Source organism: Megascapheus bottae, chromosome 6 (genome assembly GCF_031878675.1).
Source record: "Megascapheus bottae isolate mThoBot1 chromosome 6, mThoBot2.hap1, whole genome shotgun sequence".
Taxonomy (NCBI): domain Eukaryota; kingdom Metazoa; phylum Chordata; class Mammalia; order Rodentia; family Geomyidae; genus Megascapheus; species Megascapheus bottae.
Window position 1 is genome coordinate 52,592,150 of NC_143514.1, and position 25,552 is coordinate 52,617,701.

Below are 25,552 nucleotides of genomic sequence, written 5' to 3' on the forward strand. Positions count from 1 at the left end.
GCCCAGGACTGGCAAAAAAAAAAAAGAAATATACTGGGTTTTTACATGTGTATAATCTAGATTTCAGATCATGATGATGGTGCTAATGCTACTGATGATGATGATGATGATGATGATAATTATGATGGCACAAAAGTGCCTGGTGATGGAACTGGTAGAAGAGGGTAAGAAGAAAGATGGGACTGAGAGCAAGAAGAGTATCGAAGTGTATTACGTGTACACACATACACACACACACGCACACACACACATACACATAAATGCATTCATACATAGATTCACAAATGAAGTTAACATACTGAAATCCACCTAAGACTTTGAAAAAGGGAGAACTAAAGAGAAGTAAGATAATAGACTATATTACACACACCTATGGAATCATCATAATAAAACCCCCTTGTGCGGGGGCGGGAGTTTGGTCTAGTTGTAGAGTGCTTGCCTAGCATGTACAAAGACCCAGGTTCAATTCCATGGTACCACATACATAGAAAAAGCCAGAAGTGGTGCCTTGGCTTAGGTGGTAGAGTGCTAGCCTTGAGAAAGCCCAAGGATGTTGCTCAGACCCAGAGCTCAAACCCAGGACTGGCAAAAAACAAAAACAAAACAAATGAGCTTTTTCTATTAAGGCATACTAGTTTAAAATCATAGAAAAGAGAAGTATAGTCTAATGGTCATTTTGAAAGAGTTTAAAATTAGATACATCAGGATTTTGATTCTAACTCCACCAATTATCAAGGAGAAATTGTTTTATCACATTAAACCTGATTTTTCATTATCAAAGGGGACATCTTAAAAATAGTGAGTGGAATATATCAGCGCTTGTTATATAATAACTCTAATAAATACTTAAAATTAAGACAATGATACATTAATATTAGAAAACAAATGTGATGTTTTCTTTTTTAATTTTATTTTTTCATATATTTTATTGTAATTAATAGAAGAGTTACATTATAACATTGATACCCTTTCTCATGTCTTGGTCCCCATTTCCCTCCCCCACCCTCATCCCTCATTTTGTTTTCCCCCCCGTCCCTATCCTATTTCAAATAACCAAATGTGCATATATATAATATATCAGATAACAAGGTAAAATACTGTAACAATATGAGATAACCAAGGGACAGCAAAAGAGATGAGAGATAACATAGTACATTAAGGACAACAATCACTCATTATATGGCTTTTGTTTCTATATCCTGGAGGTCCTTTCATATAGTGTCATACTATATGGCCTTATGTATCTAAGTTTTGCTATAATGTAAATCTCTGCTAGAAGACCCAGGTTTCTACTGATTATGACACATGATGGAAATCATTGAACCTATGTTCCTTTGAGTCTGGATTACTTCACTTAATATGATTTTTTTCTAAGTCTTTCCATTTCCTTACAAATGAGGAGATGCCATTCTTTCTGACAGCAGCATAGAATTCCATTGTGTATAAATACCACATCTTGTTGATCCACTCATCAACTGAGGGACATCTGGGTTGGTTCCATATCTTTGCTATGGTAAATAGTGCTGCAATGAACATCATTGTATTAGTGGATTTAGTATGTCCTTGTTTCTGGATGATTGGGTAGATGCCAAGTAGTGGAATTGCTGGTCATAGGGGAGCTCTATGTTTAGTCCTTTGAGGAACTGCCATACTGCTTTCCATAGTGGTTGAACGAGTTTATACTCCCACCAAAAGTGTAGTAGTGATCCCTCCTGGCCACATCCCCTTCCAACATCTGTTATTAGATTTCTTGATCATGGCCATTCTAACTGGAGTGCAGTGGAATCTTAGAGTTGTTCTGATTTGCATTTCTTTTTTATTGTGAGTAATAGAAGGATTACATTATATTCACCACATAGAAGGTGCATAACTTCACAAATATTGATACCCTTTCTCACAACATGGTCCCCATTTCCCTCCCTCCCTCCCCCCGCTCATCTTGATTTCCCCCCTTCCCTATCCAATTTCAAATAACCAATTAAGCACATATAAAATATATCAGATAACAAGGTGAAATATTGTAACAATATGAGATAATCAAGGGATGGCAAAAGAGAAGAGAGATAACATAGTACATTAAGGACAACAATCACTCATTATATGGCGTTTGTTTCTATATCCTGGAGGTCCTGGCCTTATGTCTCTAGATTTTGTTCTATTGTAAATCTCTGCTAGGAGAGCCAAAGGTTTCTACTGATTATGACAAATAAGAGAGACTATGGGGCCTATGTTCCTTTGAGTCTGGATTACTTCACTTAATATGATTTTTTCTAAGTCTTTCCATTTCCTTACAAATGGGGCGATATCGTTCTTTCTGACAGCAGCATAAATTCCATTGTGTATAAATACCACATCTTGTTGATCCACTCATCAACTGAGGGACATCTGGGGTGGTTCCATATCTTTGCTATGCTAAATAGTGCTGCAATGAACATCGTTGTGCTGGTGGATTTAGTATGTCCTTGTTTCTGAACGATTGGGTAAATGCCAAGTAATGGAATTGCTGGGTCATAGGGGAGTTCTATGTTTGGTCTTTTGAATAAATGCCATACTGTTTTCCATAGTGGTTGAACGAGTTTGCACTCCCACAAACATTGTAGTAGTGATCCTTCCTGGCCACATCTGCTCCAGCCTCTGTTGTTAGATTTCTTGATCCTGGCCATTCTAACTGAAGTGAGGTAGAATCTTAGAGCTGTTTTGATTTGCATTTCTTTTATGACCAGAGATGTTGAGCATTTCTTCATGTGTCTATAGGCCATTTTCATTTCTTCTTCAGAGAAGACTCTCTTTAAGTCTTTGGCCCATCTTTTAATGGGTGGTTGTTTCTTTGGAGATTAGTTTTGGAGTAATTAAATTTTTTTAGCTGTAGATATATTTTAGATTTGAGGCCTTTGTCTATTGTATGGTTAGTGAAGATCTTCTCCCACTCTGTAGGCTTTCTATTTAGTTTGCTAGCTATGTCTTTGGCCATACAGACGCTCTGCAGTTTAATGCAGTCCCACTTATCCACACTTTCTTTGATTTGTTTTGTTTGTGCCAAGGAGACCTAGTGTATCTCCTATTCCTTCTGGCAAAGTTTTCAGTATAACTGCTTTTACCCCCAGGTCTTTGATCTATTTGGAGTTAATCCTGGTGTACAGTAACAAAGAAGGATCTAACTTTAGTTTTCTGCAGGTTGTTGCTATGCTTTCTTTCTGCCTTTCCTCGTCTTTCTTTCTTTTGGTCACATTTGGGGTAAAGTATTTTGGAAACAAAATGATTGTTTCTGTTGCTCTTTGCAATATTGTACATGCACGAAATAGCAAGTCTTTTTATAACTAATACCCCTGTTTATTTATATTACTCTTATTTATTTATATAAATTGTTTTTCATTGTATTTAGTGTTTGAAAGTCTTTTTGAAGAACAAAAACTGACTTTAGAAAACTATGTTTGTTCTAAGAATGATTTTGAAAGTAATAATTTTATACACCATCATTCATGTTTTTAACTAGTTTCCCATTTGACTTCACATTTGCTTAAACTAGTTCTCAGTTTTAGTTTGGAGATACATCAGTGATCTAAAAATTATTCGTGCAAATTGCACTTTTGTAAGTAAAATCAGATTTAAACTATGAGATTATAAGAAAGATCTCTAAGACAGAACACATCATATTGGTTTACTTAATTTATCTAGTGATTTAAAGCAGGCATGTTCATGGGGATAGGAAATAAGGATTAGTAAGGTGATGCTAATGGTGGTAAATACCCAAATATATAAAAGTTTTCTTCATCACAAATTTTGTTCACATCCAAGGAAGACATAATGAGTTCATTACTCATACTGATCTCATGACAATATGATTTGCTCTCACATCTGTCTGATTTCTGGAAAATGACAGTAGCATGCTATTAAAAGGACATATGATTAGTCAGGTGAGTTGAACAAATATGTAAAGAATAAAAAGAAAAGAAATGAATGCTTGTCAAAACATCTACGCTGTTACAATCTACTAACATTGAATATACATGGCTGTCACCCTTAAAGACTTTTTTTGTGGGTCATGGGTCTTGTACTCTGGGCTTGGGTACTGTCGTTGAGCTCTTCAGCTCAAGGCTACCATCGTACCTTTGTGCTACAACACAGCTTCTTGTTTTCTGGTGGAAAAGTGAAGAAAAGGGTCTCAGGGACTTAAGTGTCTGGGCTAGTTTTGAATTGCCATCCTCAGATCTTAGCCTCCTGAGTACCTAAGATTACAAGCATGAGCTACCAGCGCCTGGCTCTTAATGACATTTTTTATATTTACATATATGAATTAAAATTACTTTCCTTAATTTCATGTTTTAAAGCAATATGTTTCTCATTAATTCACAAGATTTTTTTTTTGCCAGTCCTGGGCATGAGCTCAGGGCCTGAGCACTGTCCCTGGATTTTTCTCAAGGGTAGGGCTCTACCACTTGAGCCACAGCACCACTTCTGGCTTTTTGCTATATATGGTACCACGGAATTGAACCCAGGTCTTTGTGCATGCTAGGCAAGCACTCTACCACTAGGCCAAACTCCCGGCCCCCACAAGATGGTTTTTGAAATTTTCTTCCTTGAGAAAATTTCTTCATAAATCTCTATTCATCTATTCATTCATTCATTCATTCATTCATTCATTTATAGCCAACTTTAAAACAACCATTATGTATTAGGCAGTAGTTGTATCAACAGAAATACACAAAAGTCATAATACTGAAGTAGTTTCTAAGAGATGAAGATATCCAGGTATGTGTTTATATACTTACTGAAGTGGTGTAGATGTCATGATTAAAAAAAATTCTTCAGCAAATGTAGGATCATACCCCCAGCTAATTTAAAAATAAGGTACATCTATGAGTATAATTGAGTGCATTCCCGATAGCTTTCATTCTCTGTAACTGGTCTAATCCAAGGAGAGCAATAACTGGCCATTACAAAGGCTGGCATTTATTGACCAAAATGAGAGAGCCACTTGTTACTTGTTAGTGACATTGGATGAAATAAATGCACATTTCCTGTAGTTGTCTTGAATGGTAACAATGAGGACCCTCCAGGTAGCTTTTAAATATTTAGTCTGTGCCAAAGCCACAATTCAGGTATTTGTGTATTTAACTTGATAGAGAGATGAATTATATATGGGAGTCTTTTCCCATCATTTGCTCTATGTGTGTTGCCAAATGTCCCATCATTCTCTAAGAAGCACATGCCATGGGACTTATTGTAAGGTTCTGCAGAAAATTTACTTGTATGGTTTTCATTCCATATGTTTTCTTTTCACTGCAGCTGCTTTTTTATTTATTAAAACACAATCACCGAACAGGGAACTCTTCCAGGCTCCTTTTCCTTAAAGTGGCATTTTAGAGCTCAGGTTGAACCCATTTTTAAATGAATTTATATTTATTCCAAGATTTTGGTGTATTTGGCTAGCTCATTGCATGCAGTAGCTAACAATTTCTCTGAAATTTTAATTCTGATTAAAAGAAAACAATGTAAATATATTGTTTCATTTAATGGAAAAGCCAAAAGGTCCATAAGTCTATGTCAGTTGTTAGGGCATTAGATCAAATACGGTGTATATCCCCAGAAATAGCCACATACTCAACCTAGTCACATGTTCTTTTTTGGCCATCAATCCAGTCCTACAGTTTTTTGCATTGCTTAATTTTTTTTTAATTTTTGTTGTATTTTATTGCTGGGGTATTGTGTAGAGGGGTTACAGTTACATTCACCAGGTAGTGGATACATTACTTCTTGAACATTGATACCCCTTCTTATGTTTTGTTTCTTAATTTTAAAAGAGCATATCATCACTCTTGTACTGTTTGGATCTAATAGCCACAGACTAAGGATACCATGCGCCTTTTTTTCCTTTGGTCTTGACTTATCTCAAAATCCAAACAGTACAAGAGTGATGACTCAATATTTGCACACTCAATGTTATGGACATGGTATTGGAAATATAAACACAACTACATAAACATATAAAATTATGACTCTATAGACATACTGTTTTATTACATACATTAATATATATGACATACAAACCCTCAGCTTAATTTTAATTATGTTCTAAAATCTAAGTGCCAGTGATTGTATATAAAGATTCCCTTCTTGAATATTTGCTTGTTAAACATGTCATTTGAAATATGATATAAAAATCAATGTTAATAAATTCTTTAATAAAAAGAGCATATTAGATCTATACTTGGTTAACTATAAGAATATAAGATTAGGGCTAGGAATGTGGCTTAGTGGTAAAGTGTGTACCTCGTATGCATGAAGCTCTGGGTTCGATTCCTCAGTACCACATAAACAGGAAAAGTTAGGAGTGGCACTGTGATTCAAGTGACAGACTGCTAGCCTTGAGCCAAAAACTCAGGGACTGTGTGCCTAGGCCCTGAGGACTGGCAGAAAGAAAGAAAGGAAGGAAGGAAGGAAGGAAGGAAGGAAGGAAGGAAGGAAGGAAGGAAGGAAGGAAGGAAGGAAAGAAGGAAGAGAGAGAGAAAGAAAAAAAGAATATAAGATTAATGTCTTGATTATACTTGTAATATCCACTTTGGTATTTTAGCAATTTGACATAGGCTGGAATCTCAAATCTTTTGTCATATTATTGTACATAAAAGTTTAGCTGTCAGAAATAACACTAGTGGAATCCTACCTGAGGATACACAATTTATTAGTATCACTGTTCTTGAACCAAGCTAAGATAACCTGAATGCTGCACAGTTGGACTATGGTACCTCATAAAATCGTTTTTATAGAATTCTGCTATGATATATTGCCTGTGGCTTACATTGAGGGGTTTTAGTAACAACTTTATGAGATTTCTTAATTTGTTTTAAGGCAAATTCTAATGGTAACAAAATATTAGGGGAACATAGGAAAACTATTTGAGTTTTTGAGTAGGAAAAATTGTAATGGCTTATTTTTGCTCTATGAAATGGTTATTTATACTTATTTTATGACCTCTACGCACGACTGAGAAAATGCATAGTTCCCTCCTTGTATGGTATTTGTTTACATTGGTTGTACTAATATTACTTCAAAATTTTCCCTACCATGACTTTTTCTTACCATAGTTATCCAACCATTTTCCTACCATGATTTCTTACCTTCATGTCATTGTTCATTTAATTAATTATATTTGCATAGTAAACATTTGAAAATAGATGTTAAGGTTTTCATATTTCTTCCTTAAAATGAAAACTTCTGGCTCCATCTTCCCCGTGCAGTTCCTTTTTTAAATTTCTTTTATCATTCCTTTGTCCCTTTGGTGAGCCACCCTCCCATCAACTCACAATTCAAATGCTTCAAGTGGACACCTTCTCTCCTGCCTGATACATGCTTTCTTGGTCACATGGGCACATACTTCTCTCACAGCCTACAGAATACCTTTTAATATGGTCAGCATGGTTGTACCTCTCCCAAGACTGAAATTTTAATGTATTTTTTATCATCTTGATGTTTCTTTTTAAAAAAACTTTCTCTCAGTGCTTGTATAAAGGGGTTTCAATTCAACATATCACTCTGTTTTTTCTCTCATCTGTCCCAACCCATATCCCCTCCAGTTGTCTAGTTTCATTCTCACATGTGCACTTTGGACATGATGAGTGTTGTCATATACCTTTCCTCTTTTCCTTTATTCAAAGAAACTTGTGATCACTTCAAGCTTTGCTGATACCAGTGACATGAATACCGGTAGAAGCACATTAGGAGTGATTTCCAAGTAAATAGAGATAAGATTTCTGCCAAAAACTAAGCCAGAAAGAGCAGAGATTTCACTTCTTCTACTGTCTTCCCTTAAATACCATTCCTAATGCTTGAAATCTGTCTCTGGCAAGCTGGAAGCCTTGGGGAGAATAGGACTCGTTTTTTAAGAAATGTCACATTCTGTAAAGTCTCAGCACTAAAAGATAGAAACTGCTACTGAATTTATTCTCCAAGTCATTGCTGCCCCCGGGACTGATGCAAGCCATGCTGTCTAATAAATCCTCCGTTAAGACCTTTCTTCTTCCGTTTGCCCTTTGATCCTATCACCATTGACTTTACTCCATGGAATTTCATTTTTCCTCCTCTTCTTTCTCCTCACATTGTAGTAACTTGGCTTCTCCCTGAACACATTCATAGTGTTCTACTTTAATATAGTCCAGTTGAAGAAGAGGAGTTTGGCCTTCCTAGCCTAATGTCAAAGCCTTCTCCTTTCACATGGACACTGATTTCAATTCCACATTTTGTTGAGCACTCCTCCTACAGTTCTCTCAGAAAGGGGTTTGGCTGATGATGAGAGCTTTTGATTTGAATCTAATGGCTGTTAGACATATCAGACCTTTTCTTCCAAACTGTCTTTCAAACTTCTCGAAAGTCTTATGCTAACCAATTCTTTAATAACTAAGAATGGAAATGTATTCTGCTTAGCTGAGGCAGAAGAAAATTTAATTAAGTGACATTGGGGACTCAAAATCAGTGGGAGATGAAAACCTGGACATAAAAGCAAGAAGAAAGCAAAGAAGCTTACTATCAAGGAGAGGACACCAACAAGGGGTCTTTGAGTGGAATGGTCTGGTCAGGACAGAGAAGCATACCAAACTTATTTTCTCTCTGCTAAAGATTCAGATTCCATAGAATCCATCTCACTATCCTGGGTTAGCATATGTGCTTTCAGAAGGCACAACAAGGTCTCTGCTTGTAGCCCTAACAAACTATACCCAAGGAGAAAGGAATCATTTAAATACAGAAAATAATTTGATTGGAAGAGAAAATATGTGCTGAGGAAACAAGACATATCAATGCTTACTCTAACAAAAGCATCATTTCTATAATGGGAAGTAGAAAATGTAAATGGCTTCTAAATTATATCCCATAGGTATAGGTCAGGAGCTTTACCTCTATTTTGTTATTAAATACCTACAGTAAATATGCAAGAAAAATAATGCCATTTTTCGTTATTGGTGTCGTTTCCAAGACTAAGACTTGAATTCAGGACCTTACACTCTCAGGTTTTTTTTTTCTTTTTTGCTCAGTGCTGGCACTTTTGTCATGACTCCATTTCAGGCTTGTCTTCCTGACTGGTATATCTTGGCCTCTTGAGTAGCTAGAATTATAGGTGTGAGCCACCAGTGTCTAGCAAAGTTATATAGTTGGATGCCTATCAAAACCTGCTTTTGGGGGTTGGAGGCATGGCTCAGTTGACAGAGTGCTAAGCCAATGACCCAAATCATCACGTTCTGGGTTTGAGTCCCTGTCTCAGAACTATAAATCAAAGATAAAAGGAAAACACATGGTGATTGAGGCCAGACTTCTTGTCTTTAAAAATTGCTTTCTCATAAATTCTCTATAGCTTCAGGCATATAATTCTTACACTTAGAAAGTGCCCTGTCCTAGAGAACTAATAAGAGCAGGTGGGATGCCCCAATTTCACTTCCTATTACCTCTCTTACAGAGTCTCTCTCACAAAGGGCTACTCTGCTTACTTTACTTTGTTCTGCTGTTACTGAAGCAGAAAGGCCTTACTTGGTAATCTTGTATAATAAATGTCCTGTCCACTCCTTGAAGAAGGGCTTCCTTATGCTGTCTTTTTGTCTTCGGTAGTACTTTGTCTTATATACTAGTTTATCTTCAGAATCCAGATCATTGCCTAATAAATATGTATTTGGTGAATGAATATTTTGAACAGATAGAACATTTAATCCTCACCTCAGCTTCTAGGCTAGATTATTTTTCTTTCTAGGCTTCCGGTGTGAATAAGAAAATAAGGTTAAATATCACACTTTTTCCCTTGTTTTTCACTATATGATTTCTGTGTACCTGTTTGTTCACATTGTGTTTCTCTCCTAGCTTTCTTTCGGAGAAGAAATTTTTGTAGCTAGAAAATGTTTGAAAAACACTGGACTAGATGATATCTGAAGTCTCAAGTCTCTAAAAAAATCTCTATACAAGTACATTTATTATAAAGGGCTAATATATGCCTATATATTTACAATGAAGTCTTCTAAGGGATAATTATGCATTTCTTATTTTTAATTTAATTACATAGGTGATATACAGAGAGGTTACAGTCACATAGTAAGATAATGAGTACATTTCTTGTCCAACATTGTTATCCCCTCCCTTCTCCTGCTCCTGACTTGTATCACTGTTTCATTAGTTCACCCTTTGTCCTTTGTCTCACCATTCCTTTTTCTTTTTTTTAAGTTTCTTATCCCCTATACTTCTGATTCTCAAATTTCAGGAAGCTGGAAGATGACTTACAAAGTTCATTTACTCATTTCAATTACTAAAAGCTCTTTACTGAGTCCATTTCATTATTTTAATTAACATAATAACCCTGAAAAGTGGGAGGTTGTGAAATACATGAATTCAGGGCTTCTAAGATTAATAAGTCTACTGAAGTATGAAAGCTTTTCACATAAGTTTTAACTGTGTGAAGATCAGTGGTGTGGAAAGAAAGCTGTGCCATGGCAGACAAATGATGGACATTGAGAACTGTCTTTCTTGTGATGAAGGCCAAATGGAAGAGCTGACTCCTTTGAATTAGCATTTCAAGCCATTATTCCTTGAAGGAATGGCCGAGTGGTGACCCTTGGAAGCCAATGTACACAGTAAGTTCTTCAAATATGCTTAAAATCTGTTGGTATTTCTTCAGTTACTCTTGAGTCTTAACAATATGGTATACATGTTGTATTATCTGTTCTTATATCTACCTTCCTCTTTGCCTTTATCTTTTGCTAGTTTTTGCCTTCTTCACTCTCAATCAATCAAAATTAGTTGTTTGATGTTTAAGAGGTGCTATGGATTTACCTTGGGAATAATAGTGTACAAATAAGCCCACCCTAATATAATAAGCAAGAGCAATATTAAGCCATAATTCAGGTTGAATTATAGGGTTATACAGGGATGGAGTGAGTGTTAAGGAGAGAGAAGGACATGACAAAGGAAACGAGGACAAAGATAAGTAACTCTTACCATATGAAGATTCTATGGTGAGCTTGTTAGTAGATTCCTATGGCCTGGCAATCTAGAATACCTCTTGTGGAGTCATTTCCAATTATATTTTGGGCTCAGTCTCTTCCTGCAATTTGTCAGAGACTTGGTCAAAAAAAATGAAGGCTCCTCCTACGTCTAGAATTTTTTTTTCAGAAACATAACTAAATCCTGACCTAAAGTTGTCTCTTACCAACATGATAAGGCTTTGCTCTGCTCGCATCTTTGACTCCTGTGTCAAATTTTTGTTTCTAATTCTACTCTCAGCCTGCTGAGATTTTGTACCTGTCATACTATGGTATCTCTCTGGTATTATTAGGCAAGAGTCCTTTTCTGTATCAGACATTCCAAGGAATGTGTCATATCTCAGTTTGTCCTTCCGTCAGTGCTTTACTCTCACCTCAATTCCCATATGCCACAGTTGTCATTCCTGTACATCAATAGGTCACGAAATTGTTACCAGTTTTCACATGGAGCAATGACCTAACCTTGGCTTCCCCTTTGACTGCTTGGAGACTGGCACACGAGAGAATACCTAAAGAGTTCTATGTTACTTTCCATGTATTTATACTGGCGTTCCTCTCCACATAGAGTAGACCTCATTTCTGATTCTCTTCAGTGTGGTAAGAGACAATAGTTACTACATAACCGGACTTGAAGCCTGGTATAGACAACATCTTTCCTAAGTAGACTGATCTCTCTCCATCTCGCTTATTTTGATCACATATTTATCCATGAAACTGTGAATCTACCTTTGTGCCAGAGACCTGAACATCACCCATGCCCACTCTCTCTCCTAACTTCTGCTTGGCAATCTACTTTTTTACTTGCTGACTCAGACTTGGCTTCTACCTCATTTTCTCTCATCCCCTGTTTTCCAGAGCTTGGAAACTTAGTTTTTGGACCAACTCATTTTTCTTCTTGCTTTTTGGCTAAGCTCTCTGGATTTGGCAACCTGGAAAGTAGGGCATTTCCTGACTTCTTTAAACTCCAGGTCACTGAAGTCTATTCCTGTTATTTATGACTTGGTTTTTCCAGTGGAGTCTCAGTTAAAATCATTCAGGGAACATGTAGTTCCTTTGCTGGGATTGAAATATTGGAATCAGGGAAAAATGTGAAACCTTCAGATGAGGTTCTAGCTGGTCCCATTCCCCTTTGTTTCTTTTTCACTAAACACCCCTCACCTTTGGTCAAAGCTATTCTGTAGTTGCCTGCTTGGTGATTGCAGATACACAACCAATAAGCATTGTGTACTAAGGGCTACTCTGATGGGACCCTGACTGCTATCACCACTGCCTCACCCCTTTTGAAGGAAGCAGGCTGATAACCACATGGACAGGCTTAAAGATCTCACAGTGACTCCTTATATAGTAGGACTCAGTGACAATGAACCCCTATTTAAAACCTGCTATCTGATGTGATGGAAAGAAAAGCAGGAGGAATCCAGAGTCAAATCAACATATTTATTATGAACCTATGTAACTATAAAGAAATGGGGAGGAAGTTTTTCTATGACCCTTCATAATTTCTCTTAGAGAAGTACTAGGTAAAAACTGACCCATGGGCCATCTTAGAAGATCCTTTAGCAAAATCCACCACAGCATGGTGCAGTTGAGAACCCAGGAACCATCTGTACTTAACTATTTGTTAAGTACAGATTTCTTACCTCTCTGGCATAGATGTGTGTGAGTGTGTCAGTGTGTGTGTGTGTGTGCCAGCACATATTAACTCCATTCAGTGAACAAATAACTAAAACATGTCTCTCGTGTCAATGTCAGATTATTTACTGGCAAGCAAAAATTGTGGATATTGTTCCTGCTCATATAGAAACTGCAAGCTAGTTAGAAATGTAACTATAAACAAGCACAATATACCTATGATTATAAATTAACTTAATTATTTGATAAAAAACCTACTTGTTTCAAGGCACTTGGAGGAGAGTCTAATTTAGATGATGTAAGGGACAGTAACATTTGAGCTAAAACTAACAACAAAACAATTAGTTCAATGAAGCAAGGAATGGTGTTAGTGTAGAGAATGGATTAGAGGAAAAGTATTCAGCGATGGTGAGATAAACTACAAACTTAGAGCATCTGAGGAAGTGAAAAGTTTATGTTAAAGAGATTGGATTTCATTCTAGCATAATTGGAAGTTGTCAAAGAATTTTAATCCAGGAAATGAGAGAATCCAATTCAAAGCTGAATTATGGGAAAGGGCAAAGAAATTGAGAGGGAGTAGTATGAGAAAAAAAAACTGGGCTGGGTAGGGGACTTTTTCAGTTCCTAGTATAAACAGAAATATAGATGAGCAGAGAGACTGGAGATATCTTTTGGAGATAGATAAATCCAAATCTCTTGGAGAATTTAAAGACCTCAATGAGATGTAAAAAGTTCAGCAAAAGGTTCCTCAAAAGATTAAACGTAGAGCTAACCTATGACCCAACAAGTCCACTCCTTGGATTTACCCAGTCATCCAGAAACAAGGACTTACTAAATCCACTAACACAGTGATGTTCATTGCAGCACTATTTACCATAGCGAAGATATGGAACTGAGATTCCCCTCAGTTGATGAATGGATCAACAAGATGTGGTATTTATACACAATGGAATTCTATGCTGCTATCAGAAAGAACGGCATAGTCCCATTTGTAAGGAAATGGAAAGACTTAGAAAAAAATCACATGAATTGAAGCAAGCCAGACTCAAAGGAACATAGGCTCAATGATTTCCCTCATTTGTCATAATTAGTAGAAACCTTGGACTCTCCTAACAGAGGTTTACAGTAGGGCAAAACCTAGATACACAAGGCCATATAGGATGAGGCTAAATGAAAGGACCTCCAGGATATAGAAACAAGAGCTGAATAATATGTGATTGTTGCTCTTAATTTACTGTTATTTATCATCTCTTTTGTTTTCCCTTGGTTATCTCATATTGTTACAGTATCTTACTTTGTTATCTGATATATTGTATATATGTTTATTTGAAATCTGATTAAGGAAGGGGGAAAACAAGATGAGGGGCAGGGATTGTGGGAGGGAAATGGAGACCAAGATATGAGAAAGGGTATCAATGTTTGTGAAGTAATGCACCTTCTATCTGGTGAATATAATGTAACCCTTCCAATAAGTACAATAAAATATATTTTTAAAAGTTCAGCAAAAGACATGGAGATAAGCTAACAAATTCTTATTCTCATCACTGACTTTACTATTAACTTTATTTTTTTTGGCAAGTCCTGGGGCTTGAACTCAGCACCTGGGCACAGTCCCTGAGCTTCTTTTTGCTCAAGGCTAATGCTACCACTTGAGCCACAGCACTACTTCCAGCCTTTTCTGTTTATCTGATACTGGGGAATGAAACCCAGGGCTTTATGCATGCTAGGCATTGTACCACTAAACCACATTCCCAGCCCTCTCTCTTACTTTTCCTTTTTATATAAAATGCCTCAACAACCAATCCTTTTTATTTTCAAAACAGATTCCAGCAGTGCTTCAGTGGCTTATACCTGTAAAACTAGCTACTCAGGAGGCTAAGATCCAGAAGATTGGTTCATAGCCAAACCTGCTAGAAAAATTCACCAGACTCCATCTCCAATATGTAGCAAGCTAGGCTAGTAATGTGGCTCAGGTGATCAAAGACAAACTGAACAAACAACTCATGAAGGTACATGGCCTTGAGTAACAGCAAAGAAAATAAAAATGAAAATATGACCAAAAAACCCAACAACAGCAAAGACAGATTCAAATGCAACAACTTTTGATCACATCTTCTGTTTCTGCCCTTGCCAAGCACATCCTTATATCGTTCCCTGATCATTGCAGTATTTATGTAACTGGTCTTTCTTATCTCTACCATACAAAACTCTTACCAAAGCCTGCCATGCCCCATAACTGTCTTCTCTCCCTCACTGTCTAACTCATTTTTGGCCAATCCAGTCTTTACTTAGTCCTGTTCATTCACATTGAGTTTTCTGCTGTTATAGATACATACCAAACTCATTCCTGCCCTTGGGCTTGTGTGCCAGATCTTTCCTCTGGTTCACTCTTTTCCTGATATACTTCATTCATACATCTCTTTTTACCAATCATAATCTCTGAACACATTAACTGAACATCCCCTGTACTAGTTTTCACACTCTTCCTATGTTAGTATTCCTTCCTCTCACAGGATACTTCATTCTATCCTACATACTGATTTGTTTGTTGTATTTGTCTGTCCTTCCTGTTCCAATTTAAAGTCCATTGAAGCAAGATATTGCTTTCTTTCCTATTTTTGTCTTCCCATCATCTAGAAAGTATGCCAATACTGGAAGCTCTGGGCAATGTATCTACTATTATTATTTTAGCTTGTTTTTAATTTGACAAGACAGGCAACTTTTATTGATGGAAACAAGGGGAAAATGAGGGGAGAAAAGGTCAACTTATTTTTCTGTTTTATCTTATTGGGTGAGTAGGAAATTGTGTGACTCTTTGTTGAGATGTAGCACTTTCAGAAGTCTAGATGTCAGAATATGATTTTAATTATATTAAATTAGAGATGATTTTGAAGCATCCAAAGGGAGTCATTCAGTTGGCAGATGGATGGAATGATCGTGTAATTTAACATCTCATTAGAAGGACGAACTATAAATGTTTCTGCTTTTGGAATACTAGTTTTATTTGAAACCAAATTATTACATTTTTAACAATAATTGCAATTATTACACATTGCTTTTCATTACACTGGTATTTATAAAAGCATTTTCAAATTCTATTTTTAAAACATAAAATTAATTTTAATAACAAAATTATTAGGCATCTATATTAAACCACAAGTATTTATAAAAGCATTTTCAAATTCTATTTTTAAAACATAAAATTAATTTTAATAACAAAATTATTAGGCATCTATATTAAACCACAAGTTTTAAAAGCCTTATGTGCATTTTTCAGTGTTTACTTTTAGCATTCATTCATATGCTTCAATAGTTTCATAGCCACACCTATATTTGTACATATGCACCATTTGTATTTTTACCAAAAATATTTTAATATGATCTTATTTTTTAGGTTTGATACTTTCAGTCTTTATAGAAATGCATTTTGTGAATAATTACTTTGAAGCTTTTCTTTACAGATTATATTATTTCTAGGTATCATTCTCTATGTAGTTATTTAGGTATCTGATATGTGTAGAAGTAATGCTTCTCAATAGAAAACATTTTCAAGTATAGGTGTTTTAATACTGAGATATATAAAATTTCCAATTCAAATTTTTTTTAGTTATATCTTGTTTGTTCTTTTCAGAGAAGTATTTATCTTTTAGCTAACTAAAATTTATCAAATAAACTTTCTCTTGTGATTCCTTTAGAGAGTCACCAAGTTTAGATGTACAACTATAGGCCTTCTTAATTTCAGTCCACTTTAATACAGCATATAAATATTCAATTAAGAGTTGAATATCTATCAAATAATCATCCTCATTAAGTGAGATATTCAAAATATGTGTTGAATTTCAAAATTAAGTATTTCAGTTTTCTTTTAAGGTTTAATTTGTATATTTTCTTCCTTGCTTTTGTAAAGAGAAATGTCACATCTTTTTGTTTACAAGCTTTGCTTTCAATATTTGCCAATTCAATAAAACCCTTGGGTACTTTTGGATACTTCATATAATGAATACTCAATTAGAGATTTTCAATTATTTGAACAAAATATAACCAAAACTTAGAGGTCTCATTAATAGCATCAAAACCAACATTAAAGGCTCAAGTGATCTGAAATCTCACAGGTGGCAAGTGGTAGAAAGGAAAAGCTCATTTGTCTTTCTGAAACCTAAGAAATACTTGTGGATTTTTGTGTGTGTTCATGACTGTGTCTGTATGGTTTAGTGTGAGCTTCATTCAGAAATTGTATAATTCAATTTTGTGTGTATCTTGACATGTATACTTGTTGTTTTGAAGATAGAAAGTAGAGCTGGATGCCAGAGTCTCACACTTGTATCCTAGCTACTCAGGAGGCTGAGTATGAGGATCATGGTTTGAAGCCAGCCCAGACAGAAAAGACCCTGTACTCTTATCTTCAACAAACTACTCAAAACAAGCCAGAGGCTGACATTTGGCTGAAGTGGTAGAATACTAGACTTCAGCAAAAGAAGCACATGCCAGTGCCCAGGTCTTGGGTTCAAGTCCCAGAACCATATAATATATGCCAGAATATGTAATGCATTATATATAGCATATAACATAACATAGGTTATATAGTATATGTATATAGTGTTTATGTACATGCATATATATTTAGATTTACAGCAAGTGAAGTGTGTCAAGAGTCCAAATTTTTATCTGTTGTCAATGCTCAGAATTGTCCACATTCATCTAACCTTTAATTTCCTACATTTACTGTCAATACTTGCAACTAGTGATCTGAACACTCAATGTGTTTCACATACTGAGTAAAATATACAGGCTGAGCCTGTCAGCATGGGCCATAGCACAATTAGCTGGGAAAATTTATACAAACTAACCAGCAGGGGTAACGTCTGTAAACAGTTTTCTTACTATCATTTGTATCTACAGAAGTTAAGTCCTACCTTTGAACACAACTTATTTCACCTAAATGAAAGGAGTGTATTTGGCTACATTGCAACTTGGAAAGACTAGGAAGAGAAAATAGAGTTTTACTGATTTTTTTTTCGTAAACAAGTGTTTAAAGTGTCCCCTTCTCTTTTCACTTATTCCATGTTTCTCTATATTGACCCACACTGCCCATATCATAGTTTATGCACACAATGTGTATTTTGGAATTCATTGTTCTGTATCAAGACACAGCATGACACCAGTGTTACATCGCATGGAACATCTACGTTGATGAGCACAGTTCCCATGAACTAAGCACTTGCTATCATCTGCTATGTAACTAACATTTACAATAAATCCACAATACTATTTTTGTTTTATAGAAGGAGAAGCCCAGGTCCAATGGAATCCAGCTTATTCATTTATTCATAGTTATTCAATTATTCATATAAGATGTTTATTGGATACCTTCTTATGCTAGGTTTCATACTAGATAAGAACAACAAGAATCCATATAGTGACTTTGAAACCTAAATCTTTATTCTTGTTCTACTCATGATACAGTAACAAAATAACTTGTATACAAAATTTCAGTGCAAGCCTAATCCATTGCAGCTCTTGCTTGCAATTTTCTCATACATATGAACCTATTGCCATCAGAGTACCATTCTGAAAGCATGGTCATTTTCATGTAAGGGTCCATTAACAACCCTATGATGTATTACAGGACTTATATGATGGTAAAAACATATCATTCAGGAATACAGACAGGGCAAGTAGACAACAAAAACTTGGACTTGAATCTAAATCTGAGTTTCTTGTCCAGTGGCAACTTCTTGCTACCTCTGAGGAATCTGGGTTGGACTGTGTGACTGTCCATGTGGTTTATGGTAGCTTTCTCATCTTGCCACTAGCCAACTGTAGGCAGGAATGTTGTTGCTGTCTATGATCAGACCAGAGGGAATAATCAGTCTCAGCTATTCTCCTGTTCTAAACCAGACAAAGTAATTGGCTTTAATTTTAATTTTTTTAATGGCTTGGAATTAACAGAAGCAGCTGCTGCCACAGTGTGTGGGTGTCCTTCTCCAGAAGGCACTGACAAAATAAAAAAAAATCCCTACATATAAAATAAACTGCAAAATAAACAATACAGTATAAAGGACAAAAGGTTAATTCAAGAAGCGAACAGTGTCCTTTTGTTATCTAAAACTTGGAAGGCAATATATAGCACTCTCTCTCTCTCCTTCCACCTTGAGTGCCCATCAGCCCCAGATAAGATGGTAATCTGATTATACCCTAGGGCATAAAAATGTGTTGCCCATATCTGAGTACTCTTTCACTCATTTTTTCTCCCCCTCCTTGTGACTCACAAAGAGATTAGCTGTGACAAAGTGTGGAGAGAGATAAGAATAGATGTGCTAGTGACAGGAGCATTATTATAGTTATTTGGGGGAAATAGGATTGGAATGAGGAGTGGGCTTTGTTTGCTTAGGGAGTATAGATATATAATATAGGCATCCATGCCAATCACCTAGCTGTGCCAGACACCAGAGAAGGAAAGGAGGGGGCAACTGACTCAAGCCAGAGAAAATGCCTTGATGGTTCCAACCAACCATAGACTAAAGGCCATGTGTTGGCTTGCATGACAGAGGAGAGATTCTGCTGCTCCTGCAAACAGAAGAGACATGAATTATGATCTCAATTTCAAATATACCTGGGAAAATTGATGCCAATATGCTGCCTGCCCCTAAATAAATTAAACAGGGGGATTAAATGACTGTGTAACTGCAACTGTTGCATGAATCTCAGGTGGAACAGACTTGATATGGCAGAGAGATTATGTATTTGATAGTCAGAAAGTATTGCACAACCAATGAAATATATTGGCATAAACTGGGCACTTAATGTACATTACTCCCTTTGGGAGTAAGTACTTGAATGACTTTGTGATGCTTTTGCTTTGTGTATCTTTATTATGGCTTAAAGCCTGGAAAAAACTAATTCTTTTTTATTTCCCTTTCTACTTATTTGAGGAAATATAGGTGAAAATAGGTAAATCCAAAACCCAGAGAAATATCTTATTCCCAACTATTTATTCTGCTTTATTAGAGAGGAAATTAGGTACCCTATATTTTAGCATTCTAAACAGAGCTAGAGAATTGAGCCTGTACAGTGACTTCTTCTAGGAGATAAGCCATTATATTCAGTCTTGAGAAACATACACCAGGGTTTGTAAGCTTCCTATATCTTCTATAGGAGCAGATGTTGGACCAGCTCTTTTTCTGAGGAATTGCATTCATGCTTATTTTTGGAAACATTCTTTATCATCATTTTCATCATATTGTTGGATAATAGGAATAACCTTAGAATATTGTTGCAATAGAGTAGTTAATACAGTATAAAGTGCTTGGAAGGGATATATATATATATATGCTATATATGTATAGCAAATAGTACATTATGGTTATAAACAATATGGATCTATATACATAGTAAAAAGTACATTAGTAATTGTTAATATTATTGCATTGTTTCATTGGATTATCCCAAAGTGTCTGTGCTAAGTATGAGAAGCTGCCTCATGTAACCTGACATCAAGTCAAGTACAGGATCTTTCTTTATGGAATCACTTCAAGCTTTCCTGTTGTACTTACTATCTCTTCAGCTGAGTGTTGAAGAGTATAACTGATAGTGAACTAAAATCTGCCCTCCCATGAGCTTCATTTTTCTTTGATTTTTTAATCTTTATCTTTGCATTTTCATGTTTTGTTTTACTTCTGTAATAACCAAGTACTATTAAACTAGACCACTCTTCCCATCAGTAGTATGGAAAAGAAGTAGTAGGTGGTATGGTTCCCATTTTCAAGTTTTCCACCTCCCTCCATCTCTTTCTCTCTGCAGAATTTAGGCTCTTTTATGATACCAGGTAGTTCTCATTTACAGAATGAAAACAGAAAATGTTTCAAATCTTCCAGTTTGCCCTTCCCTTCTGCTTACTTTTAGGCAGGATCTTGCTAGGTTTCTTAGTCTATCCTCACACTCATGAGAGGTTCTTGACATGAGAAAGTTTTCTCCTAGATAACACTTTGCTACCTGTAAGGCCTGAACTATATTTCCAAGCCTAAGTTTATTTTTTGTGTGTCTTTCAGGCAAAGGCTGCCACCCAAAAATGTGTACTACTACCGCTGTCCAGACCATCGGAAGAACTATGTGATGTCCTTTGCATTCTGTTTTGACCGAGAAGAAGATATTTACCAATTTGCTTACTGTTATCCTTATACATACACTCGCTTCCAGCATTACCTTGACAGCCTCCAAAAGAGAAACTTGGACTATTTCTTTCGGGAGCAACTGGGCCAGAGCGTGGTAAGCCTAGCACCTTGGTGTAGGTGACCATTTAGAAACCAGCCACCTTGAAATAGAACTTTACCATTTAGTTTTTTTTAATACAATGCAAATAATGTATATTAGTACTTTGAGGATTAATGTTTTGGAATTTTTAGCTCTTTAACTCTTTTAAGTAATAATAGAAATCAAGAACTTTTATCTAAGTAATAATTTAATGATTTTAAAAATGTTCTCGTATCATGTGATTTATTGTACCATTTACCAAAATAACCAGGATAATATTTCATCTAAATTTCTAGGGATTATGTAGATAACCCCTCATCAAGATTTCTTTTTTTATTGTCAGGATAATATAAAGAGGGGTTACAGTTATTACATTTGTCAGGTTGTAGGTGCATTGTTTCTCACACATTGATACCCCTTCTCATGTTTGTGTCCCCATTTCCCTCTCCCCATCTTGTCTTCAACCTTCCCTTTCCTATTTCAAATAAACAAACTAGCATATATACAATGCACCAGGTAACAAAGTCAGATACAGTAACAACATGAGATTAACCATAAAGACAAAAAAAGAGAAGAGAAATAACATTACATTAAGAACAACAATCACACAAGATAAAGCTCTTGTTTCCATATCCTAGACTTCATTTCATTTACTCTCATCCTATATGACCTTAGGTACATAGATTTTGAGCTATTGTAATTCTCTGCAAGGAGAGTCTTAGTGGGTAGTAATTATTACAAATGAGGGAAACCATGGAGCCTATGATCCTTTGCGTCTGGCTTACTTCATTTGATATGATTTTTTTCCAGGTCTGCCCATTTCCTTATGAATGGGGCAATGCTATTCTTTCTGATAGCAGCATAGAATTCCACTGTTTATAAGTACCACATATTCTTGATCCATTCATCTACTGAGGGGCATCTAGGTTGATTCCATATCTTAGCTATGGTAAATAATGCTGCATTGTACATCATTGTGCCAGTAAGTTTAGTATGTCCTTGTTTCTGGACATTTGGGTAAATGCCAACGAGTGGAATAGGGGAGCTCTATTTTTAGTCTTTTGAGGAATCACCATACTGTTTTCTAGAGTGTTTGAACACTCCCACAAGCAGTGTAGTATTGATCTCTCTTGGCCACATCCTCACCAACATCTGTTACTATTAGATTTCTTCATAATGGCTATTCTAACTGGAGTGAGGTAGAATCTCAGAGTTGTTTTGATTTGCATTTCTTTTAAGGGCAGAGATGTTGAGCATTTCTTCATAGGTCAAGAGGCCATTCTTATTTATTCTTCAGAGAAGTCTCTCTTTAAGTCTTCGGCCCATCTTTTAATGGGATGGTTGTTTCTTTGAAGATTAGTTTGGGAGTAATTCAATTTTTTTAGCAGTTGATATATTTTAGATATGAGGCCTTTGTTGCATGGTTAGTGATGATCTTCACCCACTACATGGGCTTTCTATTTAACTTGCTAGCTATGACTTTTGCCATACAGAAGCTCTGCAGTTTAATGCAGTCCCATTTGTCCAAACTTTCTTTGATTTGTGTTTTTGGGTCTTTATTAAGAAAGTTTCAACCTGTGCCACGGAGACCTAATATATCTCCTATTCCTTCTTGTAAAGTTTTCAATGTAATCTGCTTTTACCTCCAGGTCTTTGATCCATTTGGAGTTAATCCTGGTACAGGATGACATAAAAAGGGTCCAACTTTAGTTTTCTGCAGGTGCTTAATCAGTTCTCCCAGCACCACTTGTTGAAGAAGCTGTCTTTCTTTCATTCTATTTTTTAGGCTCTCTAATCAAAAATTAGGTGGCCATAAGTCTATCGGTTGATAGTTCTATTCCATTGGTCCTCAGGCCTGTTCTTGTGCCAGTACCAAGCTGTTTTGGTTACTATAGCTCTGTAATAGAGTCTAAAGTTTAGTATTGATATTCCTCCTTCTTTCTGCTAAGAATTGTTTTTGCTATACAAGATCTTTTATTATCCCATATGAAATTTTGGATTGCTTCTTCTATTTCCTCAAAGAATGACATTGGGGTATTGATGTGCATTGCACTGAATTTGTAGACCGCCTTTGGTAAGATTGTCATTTTCACGATGTTAATTCTTCCAATCCAGAATCATGGGAGGTTTTTCCATTTCCTCAGTTCTGCTTTAATTTCCCTTTTTTCAGGATTTTAAAGTTTTCATCATAAAGGTCCTTTACATTCTTACTTAATTCCTAGTTACTTTATTTTCTTTGAGTCTTTTGCAAAAGGAGCTACTTTCCCTGGTTGCTTCTTCGCTCCTCTCTTTCTTGGCATATAGGAAGGTTAATTTTATAACTTGCTACCTTGCCAAAGTTTTGAATCAGGTCAAGCAACTTGGGTTCTTTAAATACAGGATCCCCTGTATGCTTGTTTCTTGCCTTATTGCTCTGGATAGGAATTCTAATACTATGTTAAGGAGGAGTAGAGAGAGTCTCATTCCTGATTTTAAAGGAAATAGCTTTAGCTTTTTGCCATTACATATAATGCTAGCTGTGAGTTTGTCATACACAGCCTTTATTATACTAAGGAATGTTCCATGGATTCCTAGTTACTCCAGAGGTTTTAGCATAAATGGGGTGTTGGATCTTGCCAAAACCTTTTATATGTTTATTGAGATAATCATGTGATTCTTGCCCTTGCACCTGTTAATGTGATGAATTATATTACTTGATTTGCATATATTGAACCAGCTTTGCATCAGTATGATGAATCCTGTTTGTTCATAGAGTATAATTTTTTTGATGAGTTGCTGAAGATGGTTGGCCAGTAGTTTACCAAGTGTTTTCTTTAATCTTATACATCCAGTGTTTTTACTTATAGATTTATAGGCACATTCTAGTTATGACAAATGAGGGAAACCATGCAATCTATGTTTCTCTGAGGCTAGCTTACTTGACTTAATATAATTTTTCCAAGCTTTCCATTTCTTCAAAATGGCATATCATTCTTTCTTATAGAAGAGTAGGATTTCATTGTGTATATAGACCACATTCATTATCAACAGTATAGAAGGATTGTAGATGATTTCCAACACTTGGAATTATATATATTTTTATTTTAGCCATTTTGTGTGAATATTATAGAATCTCATCATTGTTTTAATATGCATTGCCTTACTGATGAATTATATTGATTATATTCTAAATGTAGGAGTCATTATAAATTAAGAAATATCTCCATTGCATTAACTTATATTCTTTGTTATTTTTGTAAGGATGGGAATCTCCTTCACATGGGCTCTACTCCCCTGCTATAACTACCTCTCAAGAGTCAAAACCTCCTAAAAGTATCACACTGGGAATTAGAATATTAAAATGTGATTTAAGAACTGTCTATCGCATGCTCAGCCCATTGAAGAAGCCTATGCCTAACTCAAGGTCACAATTTACTCCTATGTTTTCTTCAAAGAATTTTATACTTTAGGCTCTATTTAGAAAGTTTAAGATTTAACCAAAAACATCTTAAGAATGTCTTTGAATTTTCACGTACATATGGTTTGCTTTACCTTTTTTTCTTTTTATTTCTTTCCATGTATTTCTAATTGTTATTTTAAAGGTTATGTATAGAGGGGGTACAGGTAAAGAGTGCATTTCTTTTTGAACAATGTCACCTCTCCCTCCCCCTCTCCCAAGTTCTTCCATCTCTACCCACAAGGTATATAGCTTTTTCAAGGCTTGCAGATATTTTGTTAAATTAACTCTTACTTATTTTATTTTTTTGAGATTAATGTAAAATTGTTTTCTTGATTTTGTGTACTAGAATACAAATGGAGCTTTTGTTTTGAACTTGCATTCTTCAGCCTTGCTGAACTCATGTATTCATTACAATAGCTTTTGGGATATTTTCTTGAATTTTCCATATATGACATCATTTTTTGTAAGCAGAGATGTTTTTACCTCCTTTTACTTCATTCTTCCATATCTTTTCTCTCCAATTACCTAGATTATTAGGAATAGTCCAGTTAAATGTTAAATATACTTGTCAAGGACAGATTCCCTGTCTTAGAGATAATGTACCCAGTCTTTCCCCATTAAATGTGATGTTAGCTTTTAACTTTGTGGAAGTTACCTTTGACTCCTACTTTGTTGAGTATTTTCATCATGTATTTTAACTATGTCTTGGGAAGATGATGTGGTTTCCGTAAATTATTTTATTAAAATGGTATTGATATTAACCCAAACTGGTATTCATGGTCTTAGACCCATTTAGACATATTTTCTTTTATATGTTGCTGAATTGTCTAGTTATACTTTGTTGAGGATTTTTGAGTCTGTATTCATAAGGGATATTGATATGTAGTTTTCTTTTCTTGTCATGGCTTTGTCTGGTTTGGTACAAAGGTAGTTCTGGCTTCACTGAATGTTGCTGACAGTGTTTTCTTTCAGCACTTTCATCTCAGTGTCTGCAGCTCTCTGTTGTTTCTGATGAAAATTAACTAGTACAAAAGAGCTGGTACACAGTAGATAATTGAAAATGTAGAAATTAATGGTAGTATATATCTTACTAGTTTCTATTTCTCAGAATGACATTGACAAACATCTTAAATAAATTTATTGTCATATCTAGGCTCACTTTTGTTACCAAGAGTAGTAAGTTCATGTCATTAGGAATAAAAGTGAACTAGAGAAGTTGAGA

General features: G+C 35.6%; 1 protein-coding gene across 3 annotated transcripts in view; it reads left to right on the top strand.

The window, feature by feature from the left end:
- The window catches only part of LOC150061855 (BEN domain-containing protein 5), a 971,256-nt gene that overhangs the window by 508,930 nt on the left and 436,774 nt on the right, over nucleotides 1-25,552 (top strand). For all 3 annotated transcript variants that reach the window (XM_090334883.1, XM_090334882.1, XM_090334881.1), the window contains exon 5: nucleotides 20,690-20,906. In XM_090334883.1, the coding sequence (XP_090191009.1) occupies nucleotides 20,690-20,906 (217 nt within the window). The remainder of the gene's footprint in view (nucleotides 1-20,689; nucleotides 20,907-25,552) is intronic.